This window comes from Microplitis mediator, chromosome 1 (genome assembly GCF_029852145.1).
Source record: "Microplitis mediator isolate UGA2020A chromosome 1, iyMicMedi2.1, whole genome shotgun sequence".
Lineage (NCBI taxonomy): Eukaryota > Metazoa > Arthropoda > Insecta > Hymenoptera > Braconidae > Microplitis > Microplitis mediator.
The window spans coordinates 19,442,430-19,464,275 of record NC_079969.1 but is presented as its reverse complement, the minus strand read 5'-3'; the positions used below and the strand labels follow the sequence as shown (position 1 = coordinate 19,464,275).

General features: G+C 35.6%; 1 protein-coding gene across 1 annotated transcript; it reads left to right on the top strand.

The window, feature by feature from the left end:
- Positions 1-2,793: 2,793 nt before the first annotated feature.
- LOC130673223 (uncharacterized) lies at positions 2,794-4,263 on the top strand. Its single transcript, XM_057478181.1, has one exon. It carries the CDS (start codon positions 2,794-2,796, stop codon positions 4,261-4,263), a length of 1,470 nt encoding a protein of 489 aa, XP_057334164.1.
- The last annotated feature ends 17,583 nt before the right edge of the window (positions 4,264-21,846 follow it).

Below are 21,846 nucleotides of genomic sequence, written 5' to 3'. Positions count from 1 at the left end.
ACACATGTTTTTCTTTTAATACATTCGTCTTTTTATTTACTGTCCTTTTTCCCCAGCATTCAAGTGCTAGTAAATTAAGTCATAGTAACCCTAAGTAAGACGGAGAAAGAACACGGTCTTCTCGAGGGCCCATATTCACCGACCCAATATCCCTCTCGCTCAAAAATCCCGGACCTACCCTAACGCCACGCAGGTCATTGAACGGGACGGTCTATAGTACATCCGCTCGGTACAAATAGACAAATAAGTTATAAACCATACGAAATTATAACATTCTTATATCAGCCACGTGAGCCGAATTCCTTGGTTGGATGACAGAATAAAAATAATTTCATATTATAACTTATAATTTAATAATTGGTGCCCAATCACTCATATGTTCTCACACTAGCCACGTGACGGTTCAATCGAACTCCTTGGTTGAGTTATAGAACGAGATAATTCGGTATTCCGATATTAAATAATAAATTAAAATAACCCTTTCGCCCGTCGCCTTCACTCACTCCGATCGTGACAGTCGAAAAATTTGGTGACAGCGGTGGGATACGCTGGTGAATTGTTCTTTTATTTAATTTTTTTTTTAAATTTTATTCGATTCTTATAAATCTAAAAAAAAAAAAATCCAACGTCCTGCCTTGTTGAAATTTCCGAGTTAAATTTCAACTTGTAATTTTTAAGTACATATTTAATTCTCAAAATTTTATAAATTCGATAAATTCTCGAATTTGAAAATCTACACATTGAAAATTTGAAATTTAAAAACCAAATATTTTTTCTTCCTATTGTTCAAAAGAAATTTCTCTATAAAATTTCTTGACAAATTTTCTTTTGCAATTTAAAATATCTGTATTTAAAAGCGAAATTTTTCTTTTGATATTTTTCTTAAAGTAAAAATAACTCTCATTTAATTTCCTTGCAATTATTATTATAATCATTTCAATTTTAAAAATAATTTCGCTGAAAAGGAAAAAATTTAATAAAATAATTATTTATCGTGGAAAATTCGCAACACGCCAACATCATTCCGAAATCCTTTCAAATAACTATACCCAGTAACCTTTAACCCCTACCTGACATCCTTTTTCTATATTCATCTTCATTTTACTCTTATTAAAATAAAATCCTGAAATAAAAACTCAAAATTTTTCTGGAAATCTTTCTTGTAAAATTTTTCTCTGTAATCAAAAAGTTAATTATTCTTCTCTTAAAATTATTGACAATTTTATTCTTGAAAATCTTTTCTAACTTTTATTACATTTAAAAATAAAACTTTTTGAAAAGTTCCGAACTCCCAATCTTAATACTTTATTCATTTTAATACTTCATAATAATTCAAATACTCTTGCAATTTATTGTTACCTACAATTTTATTAGCTACACAATTATTACCACTACACGTTTATGCCTAACTCATCTACACTAAAACGCACTAAACAAACAAAAATAAAATTTCACATAGAAAGATTAATTGCAATCGCAGAAGACGCACCATCGTGCCCTTTTATAAAAAAATATTTACTCGCTAACAGATCAAAAGGTTTTATTAACTACAAACTTATACCAGTCGATATACCTAAAAGATTTTTGAAATTTAATTACAAATTAGCGCCTCTCGATCCGCGTATGCAAATATTAGACGAAAACTCAATTTATTATAGATAAATTCAATTATTAAACTTCGAGTCAATTCCAGTAAATATAAATTTGTGGTTTTCTAAGGATAAGTCGATTCTTTCTTTTTATAATACTACTGAGTTTTGCGTACAAACAACTAGTAAACTTTTGCACCCGAAATCGCAAGTATTTTTGGTAAATCTTGGATCATTTATTATTCACTCATTACTCATCTCATTAATTTTGGTTGCTTAGAAGACCGCAGACTTTTTGTCGGATTCTATTCAATCTTTCATCGAATCAATTGGGAGACCGCAGACTTTTTGTCGGATTCCAGGCGATTCATTCATTATTCACTCATTTTCAAGAAGCCACAATTACTTGTAAAATCTTGTAAGGTCAGTTATTGTAGTAATCGCACTCTTTAATTGATCAGTGGAGCAATTGTGAAGAGTACCTTGTACGTACAGCTTAGAAATATCCAATGAGAACCAGAAAACGTGCTGGTAGAAAATATCAGTTACGAAAACTAGTTGCAATATACCATAGGGGGGAGTTACCATACACTCCCGTGACTATACCACTATCCTTACAAAATCCAGCAAATAATTCACAAAATCAGGAAATTAATCACCCACATCCGGAGGAGAAAGAAAAATAATGGTAGTCCCACAGAATAAACTTATTTAATTTTTACTTTTGATACACAATTTAAATATTATCTAATGAAACGTGGTAAGCGCGCCGGAAGAAAATATCAAATACGAAAATTAATAGCAATACTAGATAAAGGAGCAGTGGGTCCATATCCTGTAAAAAGGAAAAATTTAACACAAACTGTAAAACTTCAGGAAGAAGGTAATTCACCCAACAGTAGTATCAACAACAATCCTAAAACTAGGGATAAACAAACACAAACAGACACAACACCTATATCTGAATAATTAAAATACTTCCAACACTAATTACTTTACAATAAACAATTATAAATTGAATACAAGGCTATTTAAATTTGGTAACAATTAATTAATAAATAAATTTTTTGATCAGCGTAACCTTTTACTCGCGTCTGACTATCGTAAATATCCCTTTTCCTTCCTAGCTTCTTAATAATTACCAGGATTCTCACTTTTCCTATTTCTTTTACTCTTATAACCTTCTCTCATATAATTAATCGAAATGGATGGTCACGGAGTAGACGATAACCAAGATCCTCTACCAGGTGCCCAAAATAATCCGCCACCAGGTGCCGATAATATTCCGCACCCGCGAATTAACAATAACAGGTTGGGCCGACTAGTTAATAATAATGAAGTCGACCAACAACTCAATAATATCACCCGGCATGCAAATATAACAGATCAAATGATCACGTCCCTCGGGGAAAGTATGACGCTACATCAAGCGTTAATGCAAGTCCCGACTTTTGACGGTAAAAATATGCCCTTACAAGCGTTTTTACAAGACGTAGAAAATGGTCTCACAATTGTACCAGAAAACCTCGAAAATACTTATTTTAACGGAGTTAAGTCCAAACTTAAGGACACAGCTAGAGACGCGATCGCGGATAAAACAATTAATACAATGAATACTCTTAGAGACGCGCTTAAGGAATATTTTGCCACCAAGAAAACGTATCCACAATACTGCGCGGATATTCAAGCTATACGACTTAAACAAAACGAGTCAATTCTAAGTTACTATACCCGAATAAAGAAAATTCGCGCTAATGCAGTAACCGCATTGAACGAAAGCTTTAATAATGATGTCGAGGTAACTGCGATGAAGAAAATGCTAGACGGTCTAGCACTCGAGTCATTTAAACGCGGACTACCAGACGATTTAATATACGGAGTAAGCGTGCAAAATCCTGGTACTCTCGACGATGCATATAAAATCGCATTACGGCTCGAGGAAGACCTGAGAGGTAGCTCTCATCGTAACTCTAATTATTTAGCCTACGCGCAATCCGAATCCGCAAATCTCGATCTACCGCGTAGAACTCGAACTGTAAGCTTTCAGGACGAAGAACGCCGAAACACAATACCGTTTAGATTCGCTCGCGAAGACAATACTAGATCTTCTAATTCATATAATAGATCTCCGGTTAGAGATACAACACCACCACGTGATAAACGCGACTATCCTGAGCGTAGTAACTCACCTTACCGTCCGCGAAGTCGATCACCTGGAAATTATTATCCATATTATCCTCCACCGGGTTATTTCCCTCCAATGCCATATATACCTCCGATGCCTTACCAATACCCACCTCCTGGAGCATATCCACCTCCAGCACCTTATAATACACCATACTACCACAATTATCCACCACCGGATAATAATCAGAATAACCCTACTAACAGTAATCCTAATTATTATAATAATCGCAACAACTATGATAGTAATAATAATCAGAGGTATAGCAACAATGGTTACAATAATTACAACAGAAATAATTACGGGAATTACAATAATAATAGTAATCCACAAAGCCAACAAAACAATTCGAGACCAAACTCCCCTGCACCTCCTAAGGAGCTTTTAAACTCCAACGCGGTTCGACGGAACGACGCGACGCCGAACAGCGCGAACCCCACGGAAGCGCGTCCACCAACAATCAGATTCCTAACAGTCGAAAATTCATAATGTGGTCCGAAGTTCAAGGTAGAGGACCAGTCGTTACCCTAACAGCTCCTGAGTTGCGAAACGGCAAAGCTCGTTTCTTAGTCGACACAGGTGCTGATATAAATGTAATTAGGAAGGACGCACTGGCCCCTCGCACCGTAATCGACACCTGGGACTCAGTATCTATAAAAGGGATCACTACGGAACGACTTGATACTCTGGGTACAACAGAAATCACATTCTTTTCAAATCCCGAGAAATTCCACGTTCTCGAGAATCCACTACCTATTCCAACTGACGGAATAATAGGTATTGACTTTCTAACAAATGAAAAGGTCGAAATATCTTTTCACCACAATACTATAGTCGCCGATTCCGAGCCTATACATCCGATTCCGCTTGAAAATACTAACGGTGAACCATTTGACACATCACAAGTAACCACACTTCAATCAGAAGACGAACCCTCTATAATCTTACTAAAAGCCCGAACTCGTACGGTAGTTCCAATTAATCTTTGCAAAACAGATTTGAAAACTGGATTTTTGCCCCGTATAGAAACTCGCGAGAATATTTTTATTGGTAATGCTCTGGTTACAAACCATAATAACACTTGCTACGTTCATGCAATTAATGCCTATGAAGATGATATAGAATTAGTTATACCTCCACAAGAAATTATTCCCTTCGATTGTGATGGTAGCTCTGAAGATTTCTTTGACGACTCTGAAGAAAGTGACGTCCCAGAAACTGATCAAGATAGATTTGAGCGAATATGTGCTAGTCTCCGACTCGATCATTTAAATGTTCTAGAAAGAGAGCATGTACATGAACTTATCAGAGAATATCCGCTTCTTTTTCATCTCCCGGGAGACGATCTCCCAGCTACAACAATGATGACACATTCTATTCCGACTGTAGACGAAGTTCCTATATCTGTCAGACAGTATCGTTTCCCACCTGTTCATAAAGAAGAGATTGCTCGACAGGTGAATAAATTGCTGAATGACGGTGTAATAACCGAATCTGTTTCTCCATATAATTCACCTCTTTGGATAGTTCCAAAGAAACCAGATTCCAAAGGCAATAAGCGCTGGCGTATGGTTATCGATTTTCGTCAGTTAAATGAGAAAACCATTGGCGATGCTTACCCTCTTCCAAACATAGTCGAAATACTTGACAGACTTGGAGGAGCTAAGTATTTTTCAGTCTTCGATTTGGCTAGTGGTTTCCATCAAATTAAAATGGATCCAAAAGACCAACAGAAAACTGCATTCAGTACACCTAATGGCCACTATGAATATAATAGAATGCCATTTGGACTGAAGAATGCTCCAGCTACCTTCCAGAGACTTATGGACCGAGTTCTTCTAGGTCTACAAGACGTTGAACTCTTTGTATACCTTGATGATGTTGTTATTTTCGCATCATCACTCGAAGAGCACGGCAAACGTGTCCGACGACTTTTCAATAGATTAGAGCAAGCTAATCTAGTTCTACAATCTGACAAATGTGAATTTTTGAATCTCGAGGTCGCCTACCTTGGCCATATTATTGGCAATGGTGGTGTACGTCCAGATCCAAAGAAAACAGAAGCTATCGAGAAGTTTCCAAGACCTAAAACAGTAACTAATATCAGGCAGTTTCTCGGCCTAGCCGGATACTATCGTCGTTTTATCGAAAATTTTTCGGGCCGTGCAAAAGCACTAACAGAACTACTAAAGAAGGATAATCCGTTCGTCTGGACCTCTGCTCAACAAGAGAGTTTTGACGACTTGCGTAAAGCATTATGCACAACACCAGTTCTACAATATCCCGATTTTTCTCAACCTTTCATACTTACTACTGACGCTTCAGATCTTGCTATTGGCGCCGTACTGAGTCAAGGAAAAATTGGCGAAGACAGACCGATAGCATATTTATCGAGATTACTCAAATCGGCAGAAAGAAATTATACGACTACCGAGAAAGAGTGTTTAGCAGTCATTTACGGTATTCTACATTTTCGACCATACCTGTACGGTCGGAGATTCACTCTCGTGTGTGATCACGAACCATTAAAATGGATTGACTCTGTCAAGCCACCTGTACAACGTTTAGTCCGATGGAGAACAAGGCTCAGAGAGTACGAGTATGTTTTCTACTACAAGCCAGGTCGATTAAATTTGAATGCAGATGCATTATCAAGAAATCCTGTTGTCATGATATTACCTGCGGGCAAAACTGACACAGCTGCAAGACAATCTAGCTCGATCGCCAAACATTTGGAGCGATTGCGATCATCTGCCACAAACGCAGCAATAGCAAACGCTAGCACTATAGGTGAGAGAGTGAGGTTACGAAGATTAGCGAGTAATCCTTCATTAGCACCGCCACCTCCAATTCAGCGTGCAAAAACCATCGCTCGAATTCCAATACCTCAAGCAGAAAAACGTAAGCCTGGTCGACCTCCAAAGCAGTCACAGACTACGCAAACCACGGCTCCAGTACCACCAGTAGCTCACGGTAGGAGTAGTGCTTTCCCTAGTCTCACAACTAATCGTGTTCCACCCTCAAAAAGTTCTGACAAACCAGGACCTTTGTCCACGAAAACTCGAGCGACCGATTATCAACTAACATATGTAGATAATCGGGAAGATGAAGAAACTCCCTCACTAACTGAACCTGTCCAAAAATCGTTGCCTAAAAATGTTGTTGAAATGTCACCTGGACCGTCTTCAGAAAATGAAAATTACTACTGGGATCGACGTGGTGAGAACCCATCATATGAGTCTCCTCGAACGGAAGCTCCCATTAGAATACCAGAACCTCAACTAAGCAGACCATCTGGTATAACCTTTCGACATCCTGCAGGACGATCAACCCCTGCAGTTACTTCTGAAGGATCAACATCAGGATCAGAGATTGAGGAGAGAATACCGCAAGGAGCAGCAAGTAGACGATGGGCTGATTTACCGCCTATCCATGAAAGTCCTTCAAGTACAGGTACGGATGAAGAAGTTCAACTACCACCGATACGAAGAAAATCCGTAGCTGATACTGTTCCGTGTGAGTTATTCTATCCTGGAATGAAAGACAATGAGAATAAATTAACCCTGCACACATCTAATGAAAATCTGACATACTTCAGAGATAATTATTTACACTTTATCTCCGCCGATTGTGAATTTACAACTATTACATCACGACTATTAATAGAGACAGACAAAATAGATCCTCACGATTTAAAATTGAAAAAGCCAAAAATTAATCAAGTACTTATAACACCACACGGTAAGCACAAAATCCTCAGTGCAGTGTTGAAGAAAAACCATTTTGACTCTTTTTCTATACAAGAGTTAAAAGATGTACTAAAAACTGTTAAAAACGTATTAAGCCATTACAGTATAAAAACACTACGAATCTCAAAGCCTGGAGATATGTTAGAAAGTTTAAGTCAATCAGTCGTCACTGACCTTTTTAAAGAATGCCTCAACGACTGTGAATGTTCACTAACTATTTGTCATGGAAGTGTAACAATGCCAGACGAAGACGTCCGCCAAGATATCATCGCAGAATATCACGAAAGTTTGACCGGTGGTCATAAGGGTATTACCAAAACATATCGAAGAATCCGTGAACGTTTCTACTGGCCTAACATGCGAGATAACGTCACAGAATTCATTCGAACCTGTAGAAGTTGTCAAGAGCAAAAATTAGTCCGAATCAAGACTAAAGAGCCGATGATAATCACTGACACTCCGGCAGAACCATTCGATAAAATATCAATCGATACAGTCGGCCCATTGCCCTTAACACCATCAGGCAATATGCATATTTTGACGATACAAGACAATCTCACAAAATATTGTATAGCTGTACCAATTCCCAACATAAAAGCTGAAACTATTGCAGATGCACTTGCACGACATGTAATAATTCAGTTTGGTTCACCTCGCGTAATATTGAGCGATCAAGGTCGATCATTTGTTGGTAAAATATTTCATCATTTGGCTAAGATCTTTAAAATTAAACAGGTAACTACCTCAGGGTATCATCCACAAACGAATGGAGCCCTAGAGCGTAGTCACATCGTGTTAGCAGAATTTATTAAACACTACGTAAATAAATATGACGACTGGGACAAGCTTGTTCCTTTCGCAATGTTTTCATATAATACTTCGGTACACGAATCCACCAATTTCACTCCTTTTGAACTTATATACGGTAAAAGAGCCCGTATACCTAGTTCTTTTCCACCACCTGATAAAACTGAAACTTATGGTTCTTATTTACATGATCTAGTCAACCGTATGGATGACATGAGACAATTCGCGGCTTCCAGCTTAATTAAATCTAAACATCGTTCTAAACGTTACTATGACGCTCACTTGAACCCCAGTACTTTGAATGTTGGAGATCAAGTTTACGCTATTAAAGAGCCACGAAAAGGTAAATTCGATTCACATTATAAAGGCCCGTATGTTATAGTTGAATTATTAGACAATAATACAGCTATAATAGAAGATGAAAAGGGCAAACGATCACTTAAACACTTAGATAAGTTAAAAATATGTAACACTAGAAATTCTACTAACTCTAATACTGACACCCAATCTGATTAACATATTATTGTTTTACTTATCGTTATCTTTTAGTTGTATTAGATTATTATAGGTATTGTGATACAATCATTGATTATTGAACAGCTTGCAGTTGATCAAATTTAATAACAATATTTCAATAAAAATCAGAAATCAAGCAAATGTGTTCAACTACCACCAGAAGGAGCTAAAAACGAATATTCTCTTAATAAATATTTCACAAATGTTTTGTCCGACCGGACAGATATGCAGCCACCAAGGATATTCATACTACAGAAGAGTCCTGAAGGGAAGGCATCAAAAAATTAGTCATCAATAAGTAAGCAACCAATCGACAGTGACTGAGGTAAGCTCACATCACACAAACTACATGAGGAAATAATACAAAACTTCTTGATTTACTAACATATACTAAGGAAACACATATATTTTGACAAGCTAACAATACTTATAAAAATAAACTAATACACATAAACTTAACTAAGCTAACCATAATTTAAGTCAAAGATACTATCCCTTACTAACAAAGACTTTATCGAAAACTTGAAAAAAAAAATTTTTAATAGTTAAACTTTTACGGAACTAACCATAAGATGAGATGAATATATACCAAACAGATTGAACCCTACATGTATATTCATCTTATTTTATTGTTATAATACATATATACACATAAAAATATTAACATAGTGATTTAAGAATACGTGTAAATACTCATACTTATGGTAATAATTAACTAATGATCAACTACTCAGTACCGATATCATAACCACTGAAAGAATACCCTTTAATCATGAGTATGTGTAAGTACACAAGAAAATTTACTGGTACATAAGTATAATATCAATAATTATTAGATATATCATATACACATAGAAAAAAAAAAAAAAAAAAAACTATAAAACATAAAACAGAAAAAAAAAACACTAAAAACAAAAGAAAAACAAAAAAAAAAAAATTTTTTTTAAACCATATATAATATCTTTATACAACATCTTTTAATGAATCGTTAAAAAAGTAAAATATTCTAAAAAAAAAAATGTTAAGAAATACTGCAAAAAGTATAGCTTTATTTAGGTTATAACACACTACTACATTATAGGATAGCGCGTAAAGTCAATTACATATAGATTATAAGTGAATTTACAAGAAATTTTTAAATATAATTTCATTTTATATCTAAGTTAAATTGTTTCTATTTAAGTTGAACATATATACATGCGCTTATCTATTTTTTTTTTTAGTTAGAAGTATTTCGATAAGATGTATTCAGAAACGAAAACCAGTAGATACAACGAAATTTATAAAATGAAATAGTATTCTAAATAAACAATATACCAGAAGATAAGTATATGAATATATGTCGGTTACGTTTAACAAACAATTGTAATCTCTATAAATAAGCAATATACGTGTACTCTATAAATTGTAAGTAATTTCAATACAAGTTACTATCACGCATACGGAACAGAAGATTGGCAGCCATCATAAGCAACAATCGACTTAGCAGCGAAAATTTTCAAGGGAAACAATGGGGCGCTTTCTTTCCACAGCGCGTGAGAAAAGAACCGAAAGTTTTGAAAAGGAATATCACAATAAAACATGCTTATTATCGTATGAAATTTTCGAATCAACAAGACAAATTAATGACACCATTGGGCCAAAACAACACCAATGTCAACTCAAAACTTCTGTGAAGCCACGATCTACAGTACATAAGAGTTCATAACTCAAGACCAAATATAAGTCTAAAGCTACAGTATGTAACTGTACGGCCATTCCTCTGCATTTCCAATCACTCATGACGACCACAAGCCGTCAGCAGCAAAACAAAATAACAGAAACAACAAGAATTCGCAAGAAACCAGGACCATAGTTAAACTCAGCATCACCGAACGTAGAGGAACGCCTTGTTCTGCAATTAATAATCCAGCAAAATGAACATAGGCCTGGCAAATCTTCAGCAGCAAACAATTATTGAGTCTTGGATTAACCGCTTCATCAATTGCAAAACGAGTTAATCACTAGGACTGGTTCGGACATCAAAACACTTGGTGAAGCCAAAAATGACAGCCTTAAGCATCTTGAAATAATCGAATGCATCATCAAGAAATATTTGAGACACTGTGTCCAACAGTGCAGAAGTCACCACGTCCAACCACCAAACCTACCAGTCAAGCACGTTATTAACTATTGGAGCCTTTCAAGAGTCTTGGCAAAATGATAAACGATAAACAATGACGACCATCTACAAAAGCAACCACTTAAAGAACTTTAATTCTTGTAGAAAAAAAAAAGAGAAAAAAAAATAAATATTCCAATTAACCAACAATACTTCCAAACTTGATCGGTAAATTCTCATGTTCAATGGAACGGAGGGCAACAACCATGGTTCCCCCTGGAAATTTACTTTTCAAATTAGAAACAAGAAAACACTCACAGTAACACAATCATCATAGAAGACAGAGCAACATGCAGCAACCACTTAGGACCATCTACACCTTATCGTAATATATATAGTTATCGTTTTAAGGAATAGCTGTAAGGAATATTCAATGTAAGTTAAACCGCAATCCATATTGTCCGCTTACCTCACTTCTTATTTAAGCAAGATTTGCATAAATCGAAGTCATCGAGGGCGATGACGACTCTGGGGGTAGAGGTGTAACGATCGTTACAAATGGATCGCGATTTAACCGTACTTTAATTTATCAATTCTTCTAAATTTTTTTTTTATTTTTATTAAAATAAGAATTTGACTGCGTAGTTCAAAGCACACCCAATAATATGTATAAAAATGCGTGTACGTATATGTGAGGGTATATTCATATGTATATTCTTTCACACCTATATATTCATCTAGCTCTTTTTGGGTATGTTCTGAATTCTCACCGAAAGAGTGTGTGAATACGAATGGTCAAGTCAGAAGAGTGAGAGAGAAAGGAAAATAAGAGTAACCAAGTAAGAAAACTCTGTATATCTCTCTCCCGCTATGCACAGCTGCACCGCTACGGCTGGTCCCTTACGAAGAGCTCACTGTCTCAATGTTTTTCACATGTCCAACGCGAGTCCCTCAAATCATCATAAATGTCACATAAATTCATTAAGATATTTCCGTGATCTAGTTTGAATTAAATTTTAATGTCTAAATCATATTAGCTTAAAAATTCTCCCTTAGATCTAAATTTTATCACCCAAGCACTTAATTTAACATCATCTAACATCGATGAATATTACAGTTCCCACGAATTCTCTGTTGATTTTATTTACCCGAAAAGTAGAGTAAAGAGCTCCTGTCATTTAAATCAAAATTTTATTTCTTTCTGTCTTGCTGCTAATGGAATTAAAGAGTGCATATCCGCCCGCTAATGAAACTAATGGTTTCCCATGGATTCCGGTAGCCGATAATTTTTGATGATATAATTTTCAGAGGTCCAAAAATTAAAATAAATGTCACTTAAATTTACGATCTCCTGTTATTTTCTATCATCTCCATACGGAGATCAGAGGTAAATTTTAAAATGTTTTCTTAAAAATTAAATTATCGCTTTTAAAAATATGTACCACTAATGGATTTAAGTAATTAATATTTGGTCGTAAATGAATTAACCGTCTGTATCTCTGAGTCCCTTACAAATAGTAAATTTTCTAAGATGACAGGTTTCCGAGAATGAAAGTAAATGTCACTCAAATTTATGATCTAATCCTTTACTCTCACGCTCTCAATATTTTTAGCCCCACTTTTCTCCCAAAATTTTCGTATATAAACCCCGGAAAAATAATTAAAATCAGTCATTACCGCCGCAACTAAAACCCTTGTCGGATCTATCCGCGAGCAAGATTCCAAAATTCGTTCTCGTGACGGTCCACAGCCTAGGCAACCGGACTCCTAGATCGATAACCGGAATTCAATTTTCTTTACTTTTGTAATTTAAACCTTTGTCGGATCCATCTGCGAGTAAGACTCACTGAATCGACTTCAAAATTCGCTCTCGTGACGGTCCACAGCCTAGGCAACCGGACTCCTAGATCGATAAACGCAACTCGATTCTTTTACTAAAAATTATAAATTACGCGACTCAAATTTTATTTTTAAAACCTTTCCTCGTGACGGTCCTTCGCCTAGGCATCTGGACTCCTAGGTTGGATACCTAAAATAAAATCATTTGAGTTCGCATCAAAATTAATTAAACCCCTTCACGTGACGTCCAAATCGGAGTCCTTGTTCAGGAATAGTTAATTCCGCTAATAAAAACCTAAAAATCATAGCAAATTCACTCGAAGGCAAAGCCGGCCTTTCGGTTCAGCGTGCAGTGCGTTCGTTTGAATAGATTCAACCTGTGAATCTCAATAAAACTGTCATAAACATTGTAAATTCCTGTGTGCACAAATTCAAATTGGTGAATTTGGAGTGAGTGTGTGTGCAAGTATATCAACCCTTCTGGGTAAGTCTAAAATTATAATATTTACATGTAAGATTCAACTTGTCAATATACAACACATGTTTTTCTTTTAATACATTCGTCTTTTTATTTACTGTCCTTTTTCTCCAGCATTCAAGTGCTAGTAAATTAAGTCATAGTAACCCTAAGTAAGACGGAGAAAGAACACGGTCTTCTCGAGGGCCCATATTCACCGACCCAATATCCCTCTCGCTCAAAAATCCCGGACCTACCCTAACGCCACGCAGGTCATTGAACGGGACGGTCTATAGTACATCCGCTCGGTACAAATAGACAAATAAGTTATAAACCATACGAAATTATAACATTCTTATATCAGCCACGTGAGCCGAATTCCTCGGTTGGATGACAGAATAAAAATAATTTCATATTATAACTTATAATTTAATAATTGGTGCCCAATCACTCATATGTTCTCACACTAGCCACGTGACGGTTCAATCGAACTCCTTGGTTGAGTTATAGAACGAGATAATTCGGTATTCCGATATTAAATAATAAATTAAAATAACCCTTTCGCCCGTCGCCTTCACTCACTCCGATCGTGACAAGAGCATATGGCACGATACCGAATTGGTCTGGGTTCGATTCCCAGTGCGGGCTATCTATACTTTTCTCAATTTATTTATAAATTGTCTTATTGAGAAGGTTTACATGTTTAGGTTTCCACTATATTTAAATGTAGTGGAAACCTAAACAATCGATAAATGCTTTCGATTGCCGCCAAGAACGACCAATCTGATAATCCAATCTAGAGATATCGTCGCCGGAATAATAAATGTTAAATCAATATCTGCTTTTTTCATTGAATAACATCATAATTACTGAACAAAATCACTCAAAACTAATATGCTCTTTATATAAGTCATTGGAAGTGACTGCCTAAAAATCGTCATGTTCGCTTGTATCATGATATATTTACACGATATAGATACAATGTATCACGTAAATACTTTTTTTTAAACTAATCATTGGACATAATTGTGAACAAATATAAAAAACGCTCATTCATTAATTATTTTAGATTCTGAATTTTTAAACTTTAACATAAAACGTAACCTTTTTGAGCTTAAATAGCTCATAAAAAAGAGAAACAAAGGTATTTTCGAGCTCTTAGTGCACGAAAACAGCGAAAAGTTTGGGGGCTGGCCTGCAGGGCCAACCGATGCCCAGATTTTATCTTTTTCTGTTGCTCTATAATTCAAAATTTCAACGTCTAAAAATGAAATTTGTAAAAATTACACAATAAAAAAAAAGGAAATTGATTTAAAAAATTAATTTTTAACTTCTTGCTAAGAAAATTGAAAATTTTCAAACATTCGGGAAGTCATTGGCTTCAGTCCGATTTTCGAAAATCAAATTTCCATAAGATCTTGACGTTTTGAGGGTCTAAGAAGCTATTCTGACTAATTTCAAGATGATGTCAGAGTGTAAGTAAATATCTGTAACTCTCGAACGCACAGACTGATTTTGATCGTCAAGGCGTCATTCGACGCGACTTGTTAAAATCCAGAAGCTGTAAGAATTTGAGTTTAATCGGTAGGGTACGTTCGGAGATATTTCTCAAATTAAATTTTTTTCAAATATGTTTTTTGTTGATTACTTTAAATTCGCTGGATGGATTGATTCCAAAAATCTAATCAGCTCTAAAACTTTATAAGGCACGTCGAATGCCACCTCAACCATCAAAATCGGTTCATTCGTTCAAGAGAAACCGTTGACGAAAGAATTAAAGAAAAAATTTTTTTTTTTAGTTTTTTTGAAATATCTAAAAAATGACTGGATAAATCAATTTCAAAATTTGATCAGATCTAGAACCTGATAAAACGCGTCGATTGCCATCTTAACCGTCTCAATCGGTCGATTCGTTTGAGAAATATCGTTGGAGAAAAAATGGCAAAAAACGTTTTTTTTTTTTCGATATCAACGACATCCAAAAGTATTTTCGAGCTCGAGGAGCTCGAAAAAGTATTCACAACAGTGTTTTCAAGCTCAAGGAGCTCGAAAATGGTGAGAAGTGTTGGGGCTGGCCCGCAGGGTCAACCGATAGACCGATTTTTAACATCCCGCTAAGTAAATCGACGATTTTTGAAAAATTCGGGAAGTTATTGTTTTCACCCTGATTTACGAAAATCGAAATTTCATCAGATTTCGACGTTTTGAGGTCCTAGGAAGCTATCCTGACTATTTTCAGAATGATGTCCGAGTGTCTGTATGTATGTATGTGTATGGGTGTGTGTGTGTGTGTGTGTGTGTGTGTGTGTGTGTGTGTGTGTGTGTGTGTGTGTGTGTGTGTGTGTGTGTGTGTGTGTGTGTGTGTGTGTGTGTGTGTGTGTGTGTGTGTGTGTGTGTGTGTGTGTACGTCTGTATTGTATCGGGTTTTTCACCGCCGGGGATTGACCGGAGTGAAGTCCCAATACACTTACGACTTTTGGCAACCTTGTTCAAAATTATTAGTTGGGCGCCAGGTGATGTAATAATCACCAAATAAACAATTATCAAAATCGTCTCAGGGTGGTGAATCGGGAAAAGGTCAGGCACTTAAGATTACGATAAATAATTGATCAGAATTCAACAAAATAATCATTCGTATATTAATTAAACAAAATCATTGATCGGTATCACAAATCAAAAGTAATCGGTTTACAAAACAAAACAAATAAATGCTGTTGTCGGCTGGACTCGATATAAACGAAATTAGAATTGCTTGTAGAATAATACTTGATCAAAACACAAATTCAGTTCGGTTGTCGACATAAAATAAACTTCATTTATTTTTCACACAGAATATTTGACGACTGACGTCAGAGTATTGTAAACGGCAAGACTTTACTGCCGTACGAATGAGACACGGATAATCCGTAATTCTCAGAATTGCTCGATGGAATGAAATAAAATATACCATAATATTTTATTTCGGTAACGCGTTAAATTTTACTATCACATAGTTATTACGCGTAATTATTTAATTAGGTATTCAATTATTGCACGAACGCGGCTCACTTGTTCAATAATAAAATCACATATACACTTTGTTCAAAATCACGTCGATGCTTCGGCTTGTTCACAGTCGTCGGTTTATTGTTCACTCGGAATTTATTTGTCGCGATTAATTGTTCAAACTCGGATTGATCTTAACAGTCGTAATTCAAATTGTTCATACGTCGTATAGTATAGTATAGTATAGTATAAATTGGTATCGACGTGTATTATTTCGCTGTGCAATATAATTTTGAATACAACATATCTGGATAATTGTTTCAATCATATTAGGCATCATTGTGTACAAAAAATTCAGTGATTATTTGAAATAAATAATTTCAAAATTATTTCAATAATTATAATTTATAATTTCATGATTATTTGAATCGTTTGGATTTGAGGTTGGTTTTCTCCTATCTGTGATAAATAGCCAGTGCTGCTTTCTAACAGACATCATTCGATATTTCTTAACTGTTTTATCATAATGGCCAGTATATTGTGTTTTGAAGAGATAGTTGATATTGCCTTCGCTGTCAAATCGGGCAGTGACTGTAAATTATCAAAACTAGACAAATTAGATGGACTTGAAACTTCAGTTGCATCAATAAATGGTACAGTTGATACACTATGTAAACAGCAAGCGATATTAGCTAATAAATTTGATGACCTGGAGTCGAGAGTCAAACGATTGGAATCAAAAGGCAGTGATTGTTCGCAGGAAATTAAAAATATCTCCGATAAAGTACTGGAAACAGCAGAAGTATTAAATAACTGTAATGTTGAGTTGTGTGCACTACAGCTTGATTTCAATGTCCTGGCTGAAGAAATTACAATTTCTGGATTGTTAGAGTCTCAGAATGAAGAGATTAAAGTTGTTGCAAATAACTTATTCCAATTTTCGGATATTCCTTCTACTAACAGTAACATTAGATTTGTAAAAAGACTAGGCAAACAAAAAAATCTTTCTCCACTGAAACTAGGTAAACAACAACGTGATATATTGATAAAATTTGATTCAAAAAATATAGTGAATGATATAATCTCGAAAGCTAAACATACAAATATACCGGGCAATGTCTTAATCAAAACGTCAAATTTATCTAATGATGATATGCGTATACATCGCAGACATCCTTCGGCACTTTACAAATTAAAGAAGCAGATTCTTACTGAGTATAAGAAATTACCCTCGAAAAATTTGTGGATTGCTGCTTCGTTTGTTTTTGTTAGATTTTCTGCTGAAAAGCCACCTTTAAAATTACTTCCATCTAATGGGATGGTGATTCTTCGTCAGCATCTGCTATAACATAATCTAATGTTCATTGACTCTACACCCCGTATACCAGTTTCGTTGAATTTTCGGCCTCAAAATAAATTAAAAATCTGTCATCTAAATGCTCAATCAATTACACCTCACATCGATGAGTTTCGAGATTTCTTCAATGATAACTATTACGATGTTCTTGCTGTATCTGAAACATGGTTGACTATTAATATAGTTGATGCTCAGATCTGCTTACCGATGTTTCATTTACACAGAAATGATCGGAAGTTTCGCCATGGAGGTGGAGTGGCAATCTATGTTCGAGATACATCAACTTCACGTGCTGTTTCTTGCTCATCAAATATTACTTCAGGATATCCTGAATACTTGATAATTGAAATATGGTCTACAGATAATAATAAAATGTTATTTTCAACTATTTATAGACCGCCAAACACGGCGATGTTAGATAACTTTGAACAAGAATTTGATGATTTTTTTCCTTTATATAAAAATATAGTAATAATTGAAGATCTTAATATTAATCTACTACAACACTATTATGAATCTTCTTATCTAACTGATTTTTGTAATTTCCATAATCTACACTTGGTTAACTTTACTCCTACACATCACACTGCTTTATCCCATACTTGGATAGATCACTGCATAGTAAATGATTCTTCAAATGTTATGGCATCAAATCAATCTACTGAACCTTTTCTATCTGGTCATGACGTTATTTCAATTGTACTTGATTATAACGTCCCAAAACAATCAGCGAAAATAATTAAATACAGGAACTGGAGTCTGATCAACCAAGAATCAATAGCTGATTCACTTCGTGAAGCTGAATTGCCGAATATTGATAATAGGTGCCCTACAGATGATTCAGTCAACTGTCTGAATGCAAGCATTTGTGATGTTGGTAACTCGATTGCTCCTGAACGTCTAATAAAGGTTTCTAGACCACCGGCTCCATGGGTCACAGATGGATATACGAATCATCCAACGTAGAAGAAATAAATTGTACAGAGTTTTTAGAAGAACGGGAATATGCTTATGTTGAATATTGCAATGTTAGACGTCTGGTAAAGCAAAAAATTACAGCCGCTAAACGTGAGTTTTTCCAATCAAGATTCACCTATGTTCGTACTCCTAAAATTATCTGGGACGACTTCAGAAGATTAGGACTCCTTTAATCAACATCGTCAACATGTCCGCGTGATCTTGATATTAATGGATTAAATAGCTATTTTGTGTCGGTAGGTGATGCCAGTAATGATGATCAGCAGTTAAAGTTAGCCTGTATTACTCCATATAGTATAAATCAGTTTAACTTTGCTAATATCACACCTGAAGATGTTAAAAAGAACCAAAGTAGAATAACTACTAGTGCAGTTGGTCTGAAATGGTCTATCAATTCGGTATTATAAACGCTTAATATCATTCTACTCAAAACAAATTGTGGACTTATTTAATACTAGTCTGACACGTTGTGAGTTTCCTCATCAATGGAAGGATTCGCTAATAATACCTATACCTAAAATCAAAGATCCACGAATATTTGGGGATTATAGGCCAATATCAATACTGTGTCCACTGTCTAAGGTTCTAGAGCGGTGCATCTATGATCAGATTGTAGAATATCTAGTAGGCAATAACATACTAGATCTTATCAAACAGGATTTATAAAAGGAATGAGTACACAGACAGCTTTACTACGCTACGGTGATGATATTCGATTTGGTATAGATAACCGTTCAATTACAATTGCTGTATCATTTGATTTTACAAAAGCATTTGATAGTGTTAATCATTTGTTACTATTGAAGAAGCTTCGTGCCTACAATTTCTTTGAAAATACACTCAAGTGGTTCCATTCCTATTTAACAAACAGACGTCAAGCCGTAAAGTGAGGAAATTTTTTATCATCGTGCAAGTACAATCGAAGTGGAGTTTCTCAAGGAAGTGTTCTTGGACCGTTGTTTTATGCTATTTTGACCTCAGACTAGGGATCTCTAATCGATTGTAATCACATTTTCTATGCTGATGATCTCATTGTTTATATAACATGCTCGTTGTTAATCATCGATGAAACTGTAGAAAAACTCAACAACATTATCATAAAGATCAATAGCTGGCGTACTGGAAATTATTGAAGACTAAATCCTGATGAAGCGAAAGCTATTATCTTAGGTAGCCCGCAACATGTGAAAGATCCCACATGTGTTAATGCGCTAAAAATAGTAGTAAACGGGAAGACCATTGAATACGACAAGTCATTAAAATATCTTGGGGTTAATATTGATGATACTCTGTTGTGGCATGAGCAAGCTATTGCTGTTAGTAATCGAGCTATGAGTTGTCTTGCTCGTCTCGAGATAAATAATAAGATCGTCAATACTAATATGCGGAGAAAGCTAGTGGTTGCTCTAGTTTTTCCTACGTTTGATTACTGTTCTGCTGTATTCTCAAACATATCTGGTGTACTTCACACAAGACTACAACGGAAATTCAACGCGTGCATAAGATTCATCTTTCAACTACGTCGTTACAATCATATAACCCTATACAGAAAACAACTTGGTTGGTTAACATTACAAAGTAGACGGGAATTTTTAATTTGGTGTATAGTGTATAAAATGCTACATCTTAATCATGACCCTATTCTGCGAGAAAATTTCCGCATACTTTTATCTGTTCGTGGTCGTGCGGCGAGACACAATAATGTTTTTTATCAACCATCTTGTAGAACAGTATCATATGAGAAATCATCTCTATTATCAGCTATGAATAATTATACTGAGTTTAGAACAGCCTGTTATACTAGATTTTTTGAAAGAACTACAGATTTATAATAATTAAAATATGCGAGATGTATTTTATGTATATGTTTCGATCTCTTTTTATATATTTTTCATATACCTTTCTTATTAAGTCAATGAACATTAATAGTAATTGTAACTTTAAAATTTACGTTATAGGTGTTATTTAGTATTATTAATATTATACTATACTATAATTTAATTTAATGTATATTTTATGTATTATGGCCCTTAGGGAGTTGAGCTTCAGGGTCAAATAAAAATTTATTAAATAAAAAAATAAAAAAAAAATACGTCGGAATCGATAATTGTTCGGAGTCGAATTGTTCAAATAAAAAAACGAGGCCGTTCAGTTCGGAGTCTATTCCGGATCTCCCGTTTCAACCAATGCGTCGGGTCGATTGCTCGGTCAAAGTCGGAATAGTGATCATAGATGTCACCAAAAGTTGCTCACCAGGTAATTATTTATTATATTTAAATATTTTAAAACCACGGGTCGATGTCGAATTTTCATCATGTTACAGTATGTAAACTCTTTATAACTTTTTAACTAATGAACCGATTTGGATGGTTAAGTCGGCAATCGAAGAAGCTTGTTGGCCATCAACTTTTCTGATAATTTCGAATCATTCGATCAAGTAGTCTCGAAAATATTGGCGAATAACGAAAAAAAAAATTTTTTTGAGTTTTTTATTGATTTCTTAGAAACGACTTAAATGATCGACTCCAAAATCTAATCAGCTCTGAAACGTTATAAACCGCGTCGATTGCCACCTTAGCCATCTCAATCGGTTAATTCGTTCGAGAGATATCGTTAGAGAAAAAAATGGTAGAAAACGGGTTTTTCGAGATATCTTCAAAATGGCTGAACCGATCGATTTCAAATTTGTGTCAGCTCTAATATTTAAGAAAACGCGCCAATTGCCATCTCAAACGTCAAAATCGGTTCATTAGTTCAGAAGCCCCCCAAGCCACCCAACTCCCCCCAAGCCGCCCAACTTTAATTTGGCTTGAATAATTAGTGTGCTATCTGGCTTGGGGAAAGTAGAAAATCTTAGAGGGGACGATTTCGAAACAAGCGGATAATTGCTTGTTGGGAACCCGAAAGAAACAAGTGGAGTGGCCCTTTACATAGGGTATGGGGAGAACTTGCGTCTCACCACTAATCTATGCAAGCAGTTCACCAGAGCTGAAGTCTGGTACCATGAGGGCCCCATTTCCAAGCCCCATTTCGGTCAGAGTCTCTTTATTTCCTGGGATGGCAGGAATGGGGGGCCGAGTGAGGTAGGACTCGTGGTGGCTGTGGTTAGATACCACATGCAATGGGGATTTTTGATTATACCCCCGGTAAATGTCCACTCTTGGTTTCAACTGAGAGTGTCGTCTGGGTGGAAGAGATGGGATTACGCAACGCGAGTATGCCCAAAAAGGCGAGGCCTCGGCTTCCGGTTGGCGGAAGCGGACTTAGGTCCACGTTACATTAA

Excerpts from the sequence above, each read along its gene's own strand:
- LOC130673223 (XM_057478181.1), top strand. The coding sequence starts at position 2,794 with ATGGATGGTCACGGAGTAGACGATAACCAAGATCCTCTACCAGGTGCC.